At 34.4% G+C, this 20251-nt stretch overlaps 1 protein-coding gene across 4 annotated transcripts in view; it reads left to right on the top strand.

Annotated features, from left to right (window-relative positions):
• Positions 1 to 20251, top strand: part of acj6 (abnormal chemosensory jump 6) — a 65500-nt gene that overhangs the window by 28322 nt on the left and 16927 nt on the right. For 3 of the 4 annotated variants that reach the window (XM_053768670.1, XM_053768669.1, XM_053768671.1), the window contains exon 2: positions 10920 to 10976. In XM_053768670.1, the coding sequence (XP_053624645.1) occupies positions 10920 to 10976 (57 nt within the window). Of the gene's footprint in view, positions 1 to 8648; positions 8698 to 10919; positions 10977 to 20251 lie in introns of those variants that run through there. The other variant, XM_053768672.1, reaches the window with a different exon arrangement.

Genomic DNA, 20251 nt, shown 5'->3' with positions numbered 1-20251 from the left:
AAAATAAAAGGTCACATTATAAAAAAAGCGTAAACCTTGAGTTACGTTGCCCGTATATCTGTTGATCAATACAATTTTCATCAGTATTTATGGAGGATTTATCAAGTTATTCTTTTTTTTCATCAGTCTGTTTCAGTTGTGAAAAAGTCAAGTTGTATGTCAACTGTATAAAAATATATAACCATTTATGTCGCATATTTTACATGTGTATTAAAAAAATGACGGAAACCTTCAGAACAGACAGTAACAGAAACGGTAACAACATAATAAATTATACATCCAAACCTTCCTAAGGAATCACACTATTTATTGGTGAAAACCGCATGAAAATCCGTGGTGTAATTTTTGAGTTTCTCGCGAACTGAAAGACACGCGGCATAACACTTATTTTATAATATGTTAATATAGGTAAATACAATAGAGAGTGTAAATTAATTGTAGATACATAAATTTCACTTAGATACCTATAATTTTAAATACTTCATATTTGTCACACGTCCGCGCGCTCCACTATTACCAAGCTATCCTAACTCTATATTATGTCAAGTGTATTGTGGGTAGTTCGATAATTATCGTTGTTGTTATAATACTGTGTCACCCTCTTTTTAATAATTGCGCATCTGTTATGATTTTGAAGTAGTTAAATATGATTTATATATTGTAGGCAATTTTTTATAAAAAATTACACTGTTATTCATAAAAAATTAAGCATATTAGCTATTTTTTTAATAGTCAATAAGTAGGTACTGTAATCAACATATATAAAACTCTTCCGTTACTTAGACACTGACTGACTGACAGACAACGCACAACCGAAACTACTGGCTAGGTTCTTAGGACAGTGTAGGGGAGTACTAAGAAGGGATTTCCTGAAATTCCCACAGGAAACGGATTTTTACTCACATACGAATTTGTAGGTAATAAGTAAATAAATTACTATATACAGGAACTGTACAGGAACAGGAAAGGAATTATACAGGAACATTTTGAACACCTTAAGTTCGAGACTGGGATACTTTCTCGACTATGCTAGGTGTTGCCCGGAGCTCCAGTGACGTATCTTTGACCTCGGGTATGAACTGTATTTGTTTAAAATTTAATCAAGAACGGCCCAGCGGTTGTACCGTGAAAGCATAACAGACGAGCTCGCATTTAGTGGAATAATATTAGTACAGAAAGTATTGTATAATCTGTGATATTATTATAGAATGATGGATATGATAAAGTAGGTAAGTATTTAATTTATATGATTTCAAATCTATGCGTGAATAAATGGAAAAGTGTTGTATGTTTGTGCAAAATTTTTAATGAACCGGGAAATTGGGAACCGGGAATTTTTAATGAACATGGATTTTAGAAACTTTATAAGTTTAAAAGAACCAATAAAATTTTATTTTCATGTAGCGGCGCCCGTCTCGCCTTCGTTCTGATAAAAACATAATAAATTATACATTCAAAGCTTGGTTCTTTTAAACTACCTACGCAACGGATTTTAATGCGGGTTTGTCCTGTTAAGTTTCAAGTGTAGGTACAACTTATTATGGTTTTACACGAGCGAAACCGGGTTGGGCGGCTAGTAAGTAGCTTATATATTCAAGCCCGATGATCTATACAATTTGATATAATCGGATTACACAAATCCTCACAAATGGGTATCGATCTAGCCTGATGATTTACTTAGATATGTTAAATTTATTTAAATTCAATTTCATTTACTATTAAATTGCAGTTATTAAATTAAATAGTAGGTAATGGGTAAAGGTTTATGAAATATATCGATACAGTGAGATCACTCAATGAGAACGTATCAGAATTTACAAGGCTTAACTATAAACTTAGGAGTCAAAATTGTATCTATTAAAGTGACTTTATAAATTATCTTGTTGTTAAAATACATTTGTGACGTGGCGCGAAATACTATAAATAAAAAAAAAAACAAAAGCGGCCATCTTAAAAAGTAAACAAAAACAAAGCTTCTAAATTTGAAATCATAGTGGCCAGCATCATAAACTCACGAGCGTAAAAACTTCACCGCGAACTAGGCTAGAATGAAATCACCGTGCATCCTGAGGGCACAATAAAAAAGCGAGCGGGGCCGAGTGTCCGCCTGTGTCAATCAATTACTGAGCGCAAGTTGGTACGCAGCGTGTAGGCCCCGCCTCGTGTATCGACCCGCCCCGCCTTCTGCTCGGCATTTCAGACGTGTCTGCTAGGAGGAACGCGCGATTTGAGGGTACTTTCAAAGGTAATATCAGTTTATGGACCCCGATTCTATACACAAACTATCCGGAATATATCGCTCAACTTGAGCTGAACAATTTCGTGATTATAAAAAATCAAACGTAATGCGTGCGGTGATTATGAATTTATAAAATTAATATGATTAAAATTTCTGTTACTGCAGTTGATTTGTAACGTTGCTATCGCTTTATAGAAATACTGAAATATACTTGTGAAAACAGGTTAACAATAAGTACGATAACGGCTGTTGTAAACTTATATTTAGAGAAATATTTAGAATCTGTTAATTCTGAAAGATATTATTTTCCATTTTAACTTGATCGTGTAGCGTGATGGCCACTGGAGGTTCTCAACTCGAATGTTAATCGTCAACGTAAAATCTTCAATCGCTATACGTATATCGAAAATATTTTTTTTATTAGTGTACTTTATTTAAACATATCATTACAATCTATTCCAATTACAATAACTAACAAATAATAATATTTTAAGCTACCAAGTTTTATAAATGAACTGAATTAGAATGTGTCCATTGACACTTTTCATGATGAATTTCAATTTCGAAAAGTAATTAATAAGATCTAAAAAAATAAAATGTTTAGATCTTCCAAAATTTACCTACTTTATTTACGAGATATTTCTCGAAATTTCATCTTCCACGGTGCTCTGGCAGCGAAGGAGATACGTTGAATTAACTAGTTGATTCTCTCTTCTCTTCTCTCAGTATATAGTTATAGTCCTTCTAGAGAAATTTTACAATATTCTCATATGCGATTGGTTAGCAATATCCATATAGTTCAAAGACTGCCGTACAGCCAAAAGTGACCCACGATTTCCGCAACTTTTGGCTTTGTGTGTCTACTCGTAATGAATACTGTATGCACATATTTAAAACAATTTTGTTTTACAAAAAATGACATTATTGCTACAAGCTTTTATTGTCGTCAAAGAGATCTTATGGCTTTTGACGTCAGACAAAAAACCCATGTCCGCGCTGTAAACGGTTGAGGAGTTCCCTCGGAACCGATCCGGGTTGCACCATCAGCACTACAGCTTATCGTACTTATATTAATGCATTCATGGAAACCGAAACGACGTGGTGAACTAGTCAAGCTTTGATTACAGACAATGGGACAGGTGAATAATCTAATTCCAACTTTCACAATTCCTTTGGAATGTTCACTAAATCCCTAGCATAGAATTTCAAGAAGTGGGCCCTCAGACCACACGCACATGTGAAACTAGATAATTTGTTACTGAAAGTTATTGCAAATAATGCCGCCGGTGTAACATTATCGTGTCGTCGATATAAAATTCAATTTTTATGTTTATCAATTTGGCAAAGTGCACGAAACTTGGTGGACGGCAAGGTTATTAAATATATATGTTAAGTAGTAAACTCGGCTTCGCTGTTAGTAGCCCTCTGACAATAACAATTAACGTAACGTTAACGGTTACGGTTACTGCTGCCAACTAATGCAACGCGTTATTCGCCTCTAAGGCGCCCACTCACACTGCGACTAATGTAATTAGCCTGGTAAAGTGCAACGGGTAATGAAGCTCGTGTGGGAGGTATTAGCTTTGTTTGACTTCTTTAGGGATTTAAAAATATAGTTGTTGCGTAACACCACATCATGAGTCTTTGATAAAAAGTGAGCTAATAAAAACAATATAAAAGAAAATATTATGGTTAGCTGCACTGTAATCTTGTAGCACAATTACAAATTGTCAGCACAATATCGCTCCACCACAATTTAATCAATTTCTTTTTACTGTTTTCAAAAGGATTTAAATGCCTAAAAAGAGATTCATTTGGCATTTCTTCTCAAAAATATTGCCGGTGCAATTTCCAAATAATTCTTTAAATTTAATAACGAGTTATTTTAATGGAAATGTTATTGGAAAAAATATATAACGTAACCCGAAACAATCACTGTGGAGGTCTGTATATGTACATTGGACAATGAATATTATTTGTTGTTCCTTTTCAAACTATTTGTTAGGGCACTTGCTTACTCCGGCGGCCTCGCCTGTTATTTAGGTACCTTAGGATCTACATACTAAGAAAAAAATAGTTGTTGATAAGTTACATGGGATTACTTTGATTAAAAAGTGAACAATACCAATAGTAATTATCTGTGAATTATCGCAGTTTATCGTCGTCCCCTTTCATGATAACACAGAAAAACCAAGAATTTGTATGACGTTTCGACGTTAACGCATGTCAGCGTCAAAACCTGAACAGCGGAACCAGAACCTATTAATAATATTATGTATTTAATAACTATTGCGTATATTTACTACGCAGTCTGTTTGCAAGACCCTAAATGGCAAAAACTAGTTTTCGTTAGTTCCGACTGAAAGCGAACTTGGCCTGTAACACACAGGTTACTCACAATAGAAACCGAGTAACGGTTTCTGAATGTTTAAGCGGTTAACCGTATTGTGCCTGTGTTTGTATTGTAGGCTAATTTGATTGGATATCTTGGATGACTTAGAATCGATAAGCATTGTAACTATGTATATATTGTGGTGTAGTGTAGGTATGTTAACACAATGCGGTATGGTTATTAGTTATTAGCCGTTGCGTCACTGTGATTGGTTGACAGCATCTCACTGCTAAACGATTAGGTAGTTTAAAATTATGTCGCCAAACGCCAAAACCATATTGGGTGTATAAGATATTTACAGAAATGTCAAGGTTTTATTGTTGTCAGTGATCATACTCAACACGTGATTATAACATTACATCCGCGCTGAACACCGTTGAGGAGTTCCATCATTGGGAGTCGATCATTTTGAAGTGTCCACCAGTTTAACTATTTTCTAAAGCTCTCATCCTCGGGATGCCGAATACCATTTGAAGAGTATTTATTAGTTTATAACTGAGGAAGGAAAAGGAGAATCGTTCTGATTCGTCAGAAATAAAATAGGTTTTAAAACTTCAACATCGTACCTACTAATACACTTATAATTCCGCGTGAGGAGACGCAGAGACAAGGCAGCCCCATCAAAGTGCACGCAATTATCAATTCAGTAAATACGGCCCTCTCCCTCTGCATTAAATACAATATCTTCAAATTGTTCCTAAGTACGGCCCTCCCATTGCGTTTTTATCGTCATTACCATAATCTACCATTAACTGTCCCCCTCCTTCTCGTGATACTGAGTACATCCGTCCTTGTCTATGGACGTTAAGACGACAGCGAATATAAGCGGCATTCTCGTATGGTTTAGGTAAAGATTGTTTGAGTTTTCAGGCACTTTATATGCGATTAAGTCACTGTAATTGTGGGATTCCATTTTGGTAATTTTATAAGGATTTAACTTTGTACTTTTGTTGGGGAGATTTCTTTTGCGTTTTCTAATGAGAGTTGTACTTTTGTAAGCAATTGTACAAATAAGGGCGCGTTTCTTTTTATTACTTATAACCTACTAGCGGCGAGTCTCGGCTTCGCTCGGGTAAAACCATAATAAATTATATACCTAAACCTTTCTCAGGAATCACACTATCTATTTAATAAACCCGCATCAAAATCTGTTGCGTAGTTTTAAAGATCTAAGCATACATATGGACAGACAGCAGATCTTACAAGGGTCTTTGTTTTTTACTATGTAGTCATATTACTGGCATATGATTGCCTTAATTATTAATAAAATTTATAAACCAATTGAGACCATGTCACGCCATAATATGCAATAAGAAGATAGCTACTAACTATGAGAAGAAACAAAGAAAAATCGTTTCGACAAGATTGCTTTTTTGTCTTTACACGTTATAATCTCTGATCAAATGGATTGCGAAAAATCTCTTGCGATTGCAATGAGAAATTTCCTGCACAATAAAAGTCGATAAAGGTTTAACTTTTGTATTTTTAACTTTTATATTCTTTTTACAAGAAATAGAAAGTAATAATTTCATATAATAATCTTCAATCGGTTATAAAACTTTACTTTGTATTTTAAAAGTCGCTCGTAAAATCCAAGACAGTCTTCAAAATTTTAACGTTTTTTTACGCTGACGGGCTTCACGGCCTCACAGCCCTGGACGTAACGGGAACACGAGATGATGTGACAGCGAGAGTTATATGTTATTTAGACGTTATTATGAAGTTTTTGATCACTATATAGTTGTGGAGATCTGGTAAACAGAACGAAGCACAGGTTATTATTGATTATTCAGAGATTTTGTGAAAAGTGTGTATAAAGATACATACTTTTATACTAATTATAGGCAACAATAGCCAAAGCGGGTTGATGTAAAGCAGGCGTCTCGTTGTAAAATGACAGTCAAATGTTTAACATTTTAAGCTTTTTATACGCAGACTTCCGACTCCGCGGCGCCACATCCATGAATAGTGCCGAATGAAACCGTGCCGACGAGAAAAAGAATGTAAGAATCCTTTCCGTTACATATTATAAAACAAAATCGTGTGTCTGTACGATACGATGTCTGTGCGATAAACTCAAAAACTACTGCACTCATTCACTCGGCTTTCAACAATTGTTATTGTGATTCCTAACAAAAGTTTAGGTATCATTTATAATATTTATACCAGAGCGAAGCCGGTACGGACCGTTACTGAGAAATAATTTTCAAATTTTAATGTATTTTCTCGACTGTAAAGATAAAACGAGTAAGCTCACTCGTCACTGGCACTAAAGCCACTCAAATTATGTCAAAACAAATGCTCAGAAAGTTTCCATCAGAGGGAGGGCAGGGGTGTCTCCCTTATTTAGTCGCTGTTTAACAACACGGGCAAAAGGGCTAAGTATTAATTATTTATGAGCCCTGGAAGATGATGCGAGCACGGGTTTTCAATGCTGGTTTCCTACCGTTTTTGCGTTTTGCACGTTGAATATTTGTTGTAAATAGTTTCCTTTAGTTTTTGGAAATCAATTTCAACTAATTTTTGTGTCCAGAGGTTATATTTACCTACGAGTATAATATGTGTTCATTCTCGCATGATTTTATTACGGTCGTGACCGATCCTGTTAATATTATAAATGCGAAAGTTTGTGAGGATACATGTATGTTTGTTGCACTTTCACGCAAAATCTACTGGACCACTATTATGAAATTTGGTACACGGATAGAATATAACCTAGAATAATTCATAGGGTACTTTTTATCCCGAAATTCCCACGAAAGCGAAGCCCCGGGGCGCAGCTAGTAATATATAAGTATATTATAAAACAAGGTCCTCGTCCAAACGTTCGCGATAAACTCAAAAACTAAGGAGTAGATTTCATGCTGTTTTCGCTAATAAATAGTGTGATTACCTGATCAAAGTTTTGTGGAATATGTTTTTAACTTTTTACCCGAGGGAAGTCGGGCCGCTACCTAGTGTGTTGCAAAAATATGAAATATTTATTATTGCCTGTGTTTTTACGACTAGCTGCCGGTCCGACGTCAAGCCTTTTTGGAAATGCTATGGTCACCTATCTGCCGTCAAGGCATTTTATCTAGTCTCCTTATATGACGTCTGTTTCAGCGCGCTCTTAACTATTTTTCCATATTCCTTGACATCTACTTCCCTAAAAGTACCCCCAATAACTTCGTTGTGGATAAAACAGGAAGCCTGAATTTTCAATAGCTAAGCTAAGGTATTGTATCAACACTGTATAAGTATTTCAAATTTCATTCAATTTGAACCAGTAGTTTAAGAATTGTAACTTGTAAAAGTTTCTTCACTTTTGTCACTCATTCACACTGACTGATTGACCGATCATCAAAAGTCCAAGACACTTCTAGCAGACTTGAAAAATTTCAACTTAAAATTAAGACTGCGAGACTTGTATTATTTAAATCGTGTTTTTGATGGCATTTATATTTTCGCATAGGTACAATTTACATGAAATCTTCATTACTATATCTTTCTATCCTATTTAATTCTTCTATCCTTTTCTAGCGGCAAATCATTGCTAATTTACTTCCTCCTATACCCTACTTGATTGACAAAAAAATTACGTAATGAACGCTGTTGTTGATACCAACTCGTACATAATAACTTAGTAAAACTCACGTAATCGCCAGTTGTAACTAAACGTGCGTGCAAGAAGACAATGTTACTCGTACTTACATTAAAAATTCTAAACGACTTCAGAGACTTCCACGTCATTATAACATGAAATAGTTTGCAAGGCAATTTGGCATTTATGTTATAGGCGATTAAATTCATAAACAAATGGCTCACGTCGTCATCATGAAAACACAATGGGGGTAATTTTATCGATTCAAATTTGAAAAGAAAATTGTAACTTTTGTCGTTCGTTGCTGGTTAGAATTAGCTTTGGCATTAAGTATGGACAGTTTCAACTTAACAGTTTGAGTCAACATCAGTTTGATAAATGTTTTTTTTTTAACGATGTGAGTGTTATATTTTGCGGCATTAAATACTTGATCGGCCAGCGAAGCACTTGTGTCTCGGTTCGGGAAAAGTCGACAATGCATGAGTATGTATTGTCTTACAAACACTTACAAAGCTATGAGTATAGCTTTGTGAGTCGTAATGTATACTTATTTTTAAAGTCAAAAGATCTAAGTACATTTTAGATTGAGTTATGTAAGTTAGTATACGTTATTTTTTTAAAAATAGTTATAATAATGATAGTGAATAATGTTTTTTATGGGTTCTAAGAGTTGCTTTATAGAATTCGAACGAATGAATAAATAGAAAATAGTTAAAAAAAACTAATGCAGTGCAATTTCATTCATGTGTACAAGTCGCTTTCTGTGGGAGTGATTTCGGGGTACGACCGGAAGTGCGTAACAGGAAACCGGAGCAGCGTACGTCGTTTGGTATTGACCAATGAGAGCGCGCGACTGTACAGTCAGAGTGCATAAATTGTAAACGTTGAGGCGCTGTGCGCAACCATTGCTTGTATTGTATATTAGCTTTTGCCCGCGGCTTTGTCCGCTCATACATTATGTTTGCCAATATCACGTGTTCTAAGCAACGTATTGCAATGAAACCTATATGAGATTTTCCTATATGATCTGCCTACAACCGAAACCACATCAAATTTCATCCAGTAGTTTTTTCGTAATGCGCGAACATACAGACAGATAGACAAAAAATTCAAAAATAAATTGTTTTGGCTTCTGTTTGTCCCATAAAGGGGGGTCTTTATGGGACAAACAGAAGCCAAAATAATTTATTTTTGAAATTTTATATATAATTATTTGTTCAGTTAGAGCTCGCTTACATACAGTATTATATGTATGTATAGATGATTTTAAAAATAATTTCACTCCATATTATGGGCTAACTCAATCTGTGTGATTTGTCCCTATGTAGATAGGTATTTATATATTGTATAAATAGTGGAATATAACCTAGGACCTTTAAATAGCGGGCGGGGTGATCACTACGCCACAAAGGTCGGTTTACGGCATGGAAAGGGAACTTTCAAAAATTTTTTAACGACAGTAATCTGTCAATATGGGAGTGATTGAGGTTTCCCAAACTGAAGTCATACTTTACTTCGGGAAATCTTGAAATAATTTCTATTAATATTCATTCTGCCGCCGCTAGCCGACATGTCGAATTGTCGAACTCCCGTAGAAATTTCACGAAGCTTCGTATCCTATAGCGTTTACTTTTTTTTTAGCTTATTTTGTGTCCCACTGCTGGGCAAGAACGCTTTGTGCTTCCATAGCTTTCGACATTAATCACCAAAAACAAATATTTCAATTCTACTTCGTTAGTGTACTCCTCGAGGCAGTTATAAGGCTTTTAAGTCATATTAGAGTAGCACAACGTCTGCATATTGGGGGGCGTGGCCGGTGCATTTAATACGGTGACTATGGAAGCTCGTTTGTCATGTGAAACTGTGTAAATGTACGTGGAAATTGAATAATGTCACGCCCTTATGAAGTTTACTCTAGACCTTGTTACGATTTTTCACGCAGAAAGTTATATTAATGGAATTAGTACGTACTCCACGAAGTACCTCCTATAGTATGGTTTACTAAGAAGGTAATTCGTGGAAACCGTGATGAGCAATCTAATAGGGTGGGATACAAGGTTACAAAATTATAAAAAATATATATGCTAATGGATAAAATTGATTGATTAATGGATAAAAGTGATAATTTATAGACTGTAACAATGCAGCAGAATCATTCACGAAGATTTAAAGTTAAGAGAAATAATTACAAAAAAATATATAAATAAACTGAAACATTATAAAAAAAAAACAAAATTTTGAAACATATTTTATTATAGGATAAACACAATAACAAAGGTAATTGTCGTACGAAGTATGTTTTGTCATATATATATATATATATATATGTTTGAATTTGACAGAAAGAGACAAAACAAGTACTTTAATTTTTTAATGAATAACAGGTTAAATCTACATATAAATATTTAAAGTAATTTAAGATTGGGTTGCACCAGCCAAATTTGAAGTCAATTGTCATTTAGACAAAATGGCGTAGATATTCTTTGCGATATTCCGCTTGGGTTGGTTCAAAGTTGGCTGATGCAACTCACCCTTGGACATAGACCTATATATAAGTTTATTGAAGAAAAACAAAAAAAAGTGCTTATATAAATTTCTAATTTAAATAAGAACCTAATATTCTTGGATACAAATAGAAATGTGTGTTAACAAAAATGCATGTAGATGTGCGATACACTAAAAACACAGGGTGTTTCTGGTTTCAGAGTCGTATCCTGGAGGATGCATCCCTGATGTGCAACTCTTGGTCTCCCAGACACAATGTAAGTATTAAGTATCACTTTAATAATTCATATTTTTAGACTTCCACTCAGATACCGTTAAGCATTTCACCAAATGAGATTGGAATCGACATATTGTGTTATGACGACTGCCATAATTGTACAAGAACTTAAATATATTTTTACTTAAAAAATACTCAAAGATATATTGTGAAAGAAGTCTTTAGTGAGAAATTAATATATATATTTTTAAATATGACGGAGTAAGGGTGAGTTGCACAAGCTAACTTTAACCTAAGCGCCGCTGATGGTATCGTTCAACTTCAAAGCCGGTTTCTAAAAATCAATATCATCCGCTAAAAAGTGCTAGGCGTCGGTTTCCAAAAACCTTGAAAAATTATACTCTCTCTATTAAATAACCTTTCAAATAAAATAAACTAGATCAAAATCGGTTCAGCCGTTTTGCTTCAAATATGATTTATTTTTATTTATTTAATTTATTTCATAAATTTATTTATTTTTAATAAAAAAAACCTTAAAATAACATGATGCCACGGACAAACATACAGATACACAGACACGTTAAACTTTCTGTCGAGAAATATTATGTTATGTAAAAATGTCCTATTTTAATTTTTTATATGAGAAAATTATGTTGATAATGACATGATACTGCTTTAATGTAGTTCGTTGATTTCAAAATCGTTCGTTTTAATGGGATTCTGTAATAACTAACCCCGTATCGGATACGCTTTTGCGCCTAGGGCGCATGCGTGATAGGTGTTTGCAAATCTGCACCATAAACATCTCTTTAAATTCCATGTATCGTCTATACTGTAATTATCGGCATTTTATGACAAAGCTGTGCATAAATTAAGTAATTTTTATTTGTGTAAAATCAATATTATAGAAAGGCAAAAAATTTGATTAGACGCGACCACGGGGTGAAAATTTCGAAAAAATATCAATATTTTATAAGTATCAACAATAATAAGTAAATTTACAACAGATGCCATTGGATTAACTTAAACCCGCGTTGAAAAACGCGAAGTACGCCATTATATACACATACAAAGGTTAAAGTCAATGACAAAGTGGACTGGTGTAACTCAACTTCACTGATAAACCTTTTTTAGATATGCTCTGGGATTATTACTAAATAGTAAGCAAGTACCAAGTGCATTTTGTGCAGTCGTCATATTTGAAGATTGTAAGTAAAAAATGACTTTGGTTTTTGTCTTATAAAAGACTGAACTTGAAAGAACATAAAATATAACAGATGTTTTCTATATTTTGAGTGCTGAGTGGAATCTTTATAATATGAGTTTTCAGTTTTCTAACTATTTTCAGTTTTATATGCTTTGCGAATATCTAGCGATCTTTGGCCAAAGATAATATGACTATTTTCAAGTATCATAATGATTATGACTAAATTTTGATAGTATATACAAGATTTTTATATGGCTTAGCGAGATTCTCGATAACTGTTGATTTCAGTGTCACGGAAATATCAGTAAGTATTTTTTAAATTAATCCTCATGAATAATGCTCGTAAACGGACTAAAAAATGGGTTGTATTTACATGTTAAACCGTAATCACCAATATCACTACATAGTATAAAACAAAAATCGCTTTTTCCTATCTGCCCCTATGTATGGACAGACAGCGAGAAGCGATTTTCGTTTTATACATTATTGCTTAGATCTTTAAAACTACTTAACGGATTTTGATGCGGATTTTCAATATATATATAGTACAAGGGGAAGATTTAGGTGTACCTACAATTTATTATGGTTTTACCCGAGCGAAGCTGGGTCGGGCCGCTAGTTAACTATAAGTCTAATAGGCTTGTAAAGGTTTCAAAATTCTATTTAGTATAAGCCAAGTAAAATTTTATACGGAATTAGTATGTCAGTCTAAAACACATTATACATTTTCACTCTAATTTTATTATTATAGATGATGTAATAAAATTATGAAGCAGTGGTGGTGTAATGGTTAAGACGCCCGCCTGTGAATCAAAAGGTCCCAGGTTCGAATCCTACTCATGCCACATGAGTTTGTATACAAATCTGACTTATATATAGTAGTTTTCATCGACCACCACTTGCTTCCGGCGAAGGAAACATCGTGAGGAAACCTGCACACTGGTTGATTAATAATAATCAACCAGCTTGTGTGTGAATTGGAGAAGGCAATGGCAAATCACTCCGTTAATAATGCTCTCTTGTCATTCCCTCCCCTTTTTCGTTAAACAGGCTATATAAAAAAAAATTGTCAGATTCAGTAGACAAAATATCGCTGGTTGACTGGATGGAGATCCGTTCATGGGATAAGTCCGGCGTTGTACATTTACCTTCGTGTTGTGTTTGTGATTTTAAATTATATTATGTACAATAAAGATATTGCAAACAAACAAATAAAATTAAATTAAATCAATCACTCGTTTTGATCCACTTTTCCTTTTTCTGCGCAGGTTTATGATACTGCGCGCCACTATTGTTTAACTAAAATTGCTTACTTTTCGTTTTCTGCACAGGTTAAAGTTAACGTCCAATTTGACTGATGCACCTCACCCGAAGAATAATGAATATTCACTGATAAATTGTAATAATAACTTCTATCGTTATATTTTATTGTAAAGTGTTTCGATTATTAAAATCGGAAAACATAAATTGAGTTGTTTTATCAAAATTGACAAATTTAAATTAAGCTCGTTCCAAACTATTGAACGAGAGTGTAAGCTGCGTCCACACGGCTATATGAATATTTTAGGGCTGGTTCACCTAATTGAATCTTTATTAATCTGTTATATGTGTTGCGTATTCCAATGATATTTACCGAAATCCAAAACCGCTTTATCGGGTTTGCAACCGGTGGCTATGCAATTATTTAGAAACTGTTGTGGCATCGGGGCGTTATATTTTTATATTTTGTAACACAGGTACAGTCAACTGCACATCATACTACCCAAACTCGCCGCTATTACCGCGCCATAGAGGTTCATGCAGAGTAACTTGACGTGCTGTTGACTGCACCTACCGAAGGAAATGTATAGCGCGTACGCATTCGAAACAGCAGAAATAATATTTTTTTTTTAGTCAATTTAGAATAATATACATTGCTGTTATTGACGTAAAAAAAATAATTAATCTAAGTTTACTGCCCACTACGAGTAAAGAAGAAGCGGCGCAACAAACTTCACCGCAGCCTTTTTTCCAAACACGTCAATTACGGTTCAGAAATCATACCTATAACACGAGACATTACTTCGTACCATATTATTATATTCAACAGGCTTACGTTGTAACAAATCTAAAAATTATAAAATGTAGCAGTATAGTAAAACTTTATTGCATATATTTAGTTATTCCTTGATAACATAGCAGTTAAAAGTTGGCTTAAAAAAATTACCTGGTTCAAATTGACCAATGAATATTTTTTCAATTGTAATTTCTTCCTGGGCTCCGGCGCTGTGGATGCTGAAGGGAAAACGCCCTTTTGAAAGACATTTTTTCAATTCTTATTCTTTTAAATATATTTCTTTGAAATATTATGAAATACTATTATTTCATGCGGGCACATATCTCGGGTATACCAAGTAACGTATTGCGATACCTATTTTTGTCTTCTATTAGTCCCATTAAAGACCTTCCTAATATTTTTTCTATGTACAGGCATAGCATGCTTACAGTTTTCCATACTAATATTAGAAAGAGAAAAGATTTGTAATTTGTTTGTAACGAAAAAACTCGACTACTGATTTTGATGAAATTTGCCCCACATAGAAAACGTCGAAGACGAAACGTAAACGTAAACGAAATATAAAGCTACTATTTTTTTATGGTTTTGCTCGTGCGAAACCAGTATGACCCGCTAAAGATAACCCTCCTATGTGTACGTAGCTGTATCGAAGGTCTGATAGGAGTATTAATATCCACGTGAAAAATGTAATTGCAATTAAAATCATCACATCGTGCTGACGAGTTAATTCCAAATGTGATTCCATTTCTGCTTCCAGTCTAGGTAATTTTAGTTTGTATTATGAGCAATTTATTAATTATGCCTATGTAATAAATGTGCGTCTGTGAGTACAATCGCGTTCACAAAGTTTTCACACTTTCTCACTCAATCCATTAAGGATCTAGTAAAAAAAAGTTCGGTTATTACAAGAGTTTACGTCTCGTGTTAGTATGGGCGTACGGGGCTAGTATGGTAAATTTTCTGATGTTCAACTGAGTTTGAATGCGTGACTTCAGTTGCGTTGACAATAACTTATTTAAACTTTTCAACAGTCACTAAAGTTCAAGCTATATAATAACAGAGCAAAATATGAACTATCTGTACACTAACTGACGACCTCGGTGGCGCAGTGGTAAAGTGCTTGCCACTGAACCGAGAGGTCCCGGGTTCGATCCCCGGTCGGGTCATGATGGAAAATGATCTTTTTCTGATTGTACCGGGTCTTGGATGTTTATCTCTATATGTATATGTTATAAAATATAGTATCGTTGAGTTAGTATCCCATAACACAAGTCTCGAACTTACTTTGGGGTTAGCTCAATCTGTGTGATTTGTCCTAATATATTTATTTAAAAAATGTATTCAAAACTAAAGGTGGGATAAAGGATCTTGTAGAAAAATAAAAATTTTTATTTCTTCTTTGTTTTTACTCGTAAATATGTATTGGGAAAATAATTCATTTAAATTTGGTAGGCTCTTTGTTCTTTGTGATTATTTGTTCCTTAATCGCCTCGTACGATAAAACAGCGAAAGGATAATGAGTGGTCTCATTCTAGGATAGAAATAAATGCCACAGGCAAGAAGGAAAATATTTCCGATTTCGATGATAATTGTAACGTTTAATAATGTCTATTTTTAAACTGCTTAAATTACGAGTACATACTATATGTGAAAAATAAATGACACTGCAATTTCAACCTTTAAGTAAATCTTATTTGCATTTTGAAGAACAGAAATCCTTTTCGATTACTATATTCGGCTATGTTTCCAGAATTGCATAAGCTGACCTATGTGGCTCAAATGCCAAAGTGCATGAGTCTGAAATACCCCCATAAAACTTGCATGAAGGCAAGGATACCAACCCCAAAAGTTAATTAAGAGCATACCGTGATATGTCAGCGATTTAGTGTGTGTCTGATTGGCGGAGCGGCCATACGTATTTTTTCTATTATTTTGAACCATTTTTTTTTCTTTTTGTTATTGTACGCTTAATTTAGGAATTTAAGGAATGTTAATTCAAAAGTATAGGTATACTTTTGAATTAACATTCCTTATTCAATTCAAATTAATTGCTAGTCAAGGAATTAGTCATCGACGTTTGAGTGGATCCAAGGCACGCCATGATATACAATGATCGCTCAAGTCTATTTTATTTTATTTATGCATATTTCGAAGGCATTATTCAGAATCTACCGGGAAATTTTAATCTATTATAAGCAACAAACATTATCTTTCAAATTTCGAATTTTTCCTTGGCGTCATTATAATTATGTACTTAGGTACGTACCCTTGTTTCATGACGGGTGAAATTTTCGTATAATTTTATCCCGGGTGCTTCCGACACATAATCGTTACAGCTAAGTGGGAGCGTAATCCCGAGTACACTTGCGTCGAAAAGTGTTTCCAGTTAAAATTAACAGCGTAGAAATATTGTAGATATAGGAGAGTAACAAAAGCTTCTATAATCACGTCGTTTTAATATTTAGCTGTAAAATAGCTTACATAATGTAGTTCTTGACTGACAACTTCTGTGGCAGGAGCCTAATAGAAAAATAAACAAAATCACGTTCATTTGATTTAATTAACCAACACATTTGACACATTATGGATTAGGTTACAAAAGAAACATTTATAAAATCAATTTATATTTACATTTTATAAAATTGCTAATTCTTTTTTTTTGCCACAGATGGAGCCACGGCCACCTAGCAGGGATAAAAGAGGATTGTTTCCCACTTCTGTGAATGACTGTACTTGTCACCGTTTAAACGCGGGCTTGTGACATTTGATACGTCGTCAACTAAGCAGTAATTTAGTAATGGATTATTGTAGTGTGTCCTTTGTAGGCTTATCCTATGTCAGTACATTTATCTCGAATATTATCTGCTCATCTACTTAAGCACGATTTACTAAAAGCGTTTCACTATACCTAGTTACGATGTGAAGTTACGGAGTTTGAAGAATTTATTTCACGAATATAATGGAAAATATTCCATTACAGAGAATCTTAATATTATATTTTCTAATCGACGAGCTGATACAGAATGCTATTTTTTTTCTAGGAGAATTGAGATTCAATCGTATGTTATTTGCGATAAAACCTTGACAGTTTCAATATTCCATTTCCAAATATGTCGAGGGTGAAATCACATAGCGTATAGCAATGAATCGGAAAAATTTATGACATCGATGAAAATAAACCCCTTAATTATGTAAATACGTTTAAAGTCATATTACAAGCTTGTATTCAACTCGCATAATAAGCAAATGTGTAAGTTCGGATGGAATCTTTTAACTCGATTTTGTAGCACGCATATATTCAACCGATTGCGCAATTTTGTACACAGTTTTAGTTTGGATGACAATACGTTATAATGATGAGCATGACCTGAAGTTGCACCCAGGAACGGCTCCCGACGTGGGATCTCTTTAACGGTTTACTTACTTATTGCAAGGACATTATTTTTTGTTAAGCATTGAATGCAAGATCTCTCTGACAACAATAGAAGTTGTGTCAAAAATGTTCGATTTAAGTCGGGATTTTTGCAAATTTATTAAACTTTTTTTGAATGCATTTACGCAGAGCATTATTCAGGTTTATAAACGATATGCGATTCTCAGAATTATATATGAATATTCGATGTGAAGTGATTTCCGACAATAGTGAATATCTCGATGGCACGTATCTAATTGTCATCCAACTAATTATTATAAATGCGTAAGTTTAGATTGGAATATATAAAGATGTTTATTACTCAATCACGAACGATTTTCTACGGCGAATTTCGATGAAATTTGGAACATATATAAAAGATATCCTAGAATAGCATATATATAACATTGTATAACAAATTTCTCACGGAAGCCCCGGTACGCAGTATAAAATAAAGTTACTTATAAATAAATAAAAATATTAGGGAAAATCACACATATTGAGCTCGCCCCAAAGTAAGTTCGAGACTTGTGTTATGTGATACTAACTCAACGATACCATACTTTATAACATATACATATATAGATAAACATCCAATACCCGGGCCAATCAGAAAAAGATCATTTTCCATCATGACCCGACCGGGGATCGATCCGAGGACCTCTCGATTCAGAGGCAAGCACTTTACCACTGCGCCACCTGACCGAGGTCGAAATAACTTGTGGTTTGTATCTTTATGAGAAAATATTAGGATATCATACTATTCATGCTTGATTTGTTTTGGCATGATTTTAAACGTGGCTCTGTCCACAATATATAGAATAAAAACATTATCTGTATAAGCAGATAAAAATGGTTATCCGTCTGAATCGACAATCAGTTAATAACTAACTCAATATGGATATGTATAGAGGGTGGTACAATTGCTACTTGTCAATAGAATTGCTACTCCCCGCTCAATTGAATAGCGATGCGTCTTTTAATGCGTTATGACGGGGCTCTTTGTAGGGGCTGTTCGGTTTTTATATTGAGCATAAAGATTAATGCATATACGATTCACAAATGTAGTATTTAAAAAAAAAAAACTAAACAGTCATTGTGACGATCGGAGGAAAGAAAAATTATTTTTTTTCTACAAGTGATTTTTTTTCTTAATTAATAAAATTTCATTATTTTTGGGAAATTTTAATGCTTGGTATATTTACCCCTGGCTTCCACCGGCAAAAGAAAATTATAAAAATATCTCTGCACTAGTGTCAGCACTTAGTAGTCGCACTGTCCTCTGATACAACGTATCTGTATACTTCATGGATTTAATAAGTACTTCGTACAACGCACCTACTAATTCCATGGTATCCATACATATTATAAAACGGAGTCCAGTGCCTCCAATGTCTGTCTGTTCGCGCGATAAACTCAAAATTTTTTGCATGGATTTTCATACGGTTTTCACCAATGGATAGTGTGCTTCCAGATTCACACCACATACTTATGATATTTACTGTTTTTTTCGTGCGAAGCCGGGACAGGCGTCAGTCGTATATATTTCTGTAAGGAATTCTATACTGGCGTACATCTTTACTGGCGTGTGGTTCCGCCCTAGAATAGCACTCTATATCATTCCGTGGATCATACGAGACGATTAAGTGACGTGTGGCCCCGCCAGCTAATATGCATTAGTATTGTCAAGGAAGGTTCGAGACAACAGACATTTCTAATATCCACACTAATGTTATAAATGCGAGAGTCTGTCCGTCTTTCTTTCTTTAAAAACATGCGTACCAAATTTCATCAAAATTGGTCCAGCGATTTAGCCGTGAACGCTTTTACGTATTGGTACCAAATTGGTACGTATATATTTAAAGAAAGACAGACAGATAGACTTTCGCATTTATAATAATTCAACCCGTTCAAAAATAGGCTACTTTTTCCGAATGTCAACCCCCGAATTACTATAATTGGGGGTGAAAATCGTCTGTTTCGCTTTCGCAGATAAATTCACGCGGGCGAAGCCGCGGGCAAGAGCTAGTCACACTATAATCCCCTTTTTGAGAGACCCAGTTGCCACCGCGAGAATGAGAGGGAATAAGTAATAACAATATGCCTTTATTGATATTAGATCGCAAAAAAATTGCGCGTCACGAGGTCCACCCTTCTCAAATCGTGCATAAAATTAGAGTACAATTGCAATTGGGAGGGCACCGTAATGGGTCGGAAGGGTGACACTAATTCTGTTGATTACATTTGATAACAAACATGTTGTTTTACACTTATAACACCAGCGCAAATTCATACCGCTATCGTTCGTTTAGTTTAATTATTATTGTTCTCAAAATATTATACGACGTTGCATTGATGGCTAATTTTGATATCAAAGTTCTTCATTTAAATTATTGAGGTCAAAAAATTACTCAAAGTAAGCCTACTGCCCCTCTCAATCATTGTCATTCATTTTATTTTGAGAGACAATTAAATCCAACTGTGACGGATGGATAGACAATATTAAAAAGAAATGTTAATAAGACCTACATTTGTTAAGTGAAGTCTTTGGAGAAAAGGCCGCGGTGAAGTTTGTTCGCGCGTGCTAAATACGATCCTCAGCTATGATTCAAAATATATAAAATTAAATTGACAGCCGAT

Source organism: Plodia interpunctella, chromosome Z (assembly GCF_027563975.2).
Source record: "Plodia interpunctella isolate USDA-ARS_2022_Savannah chromosome Z, ilPloInte3.2, whole genome shotgun sequence".
Lineage (NCBI taxonomy): Eukaryota > Metazoa > Arthropoda > Insecta > Lepidoptera > Pyralidae > Plodia > Plodia interpunctella.
This window is presented reverse-complemented; position numbering and strand designations above follow the sequence as displayed.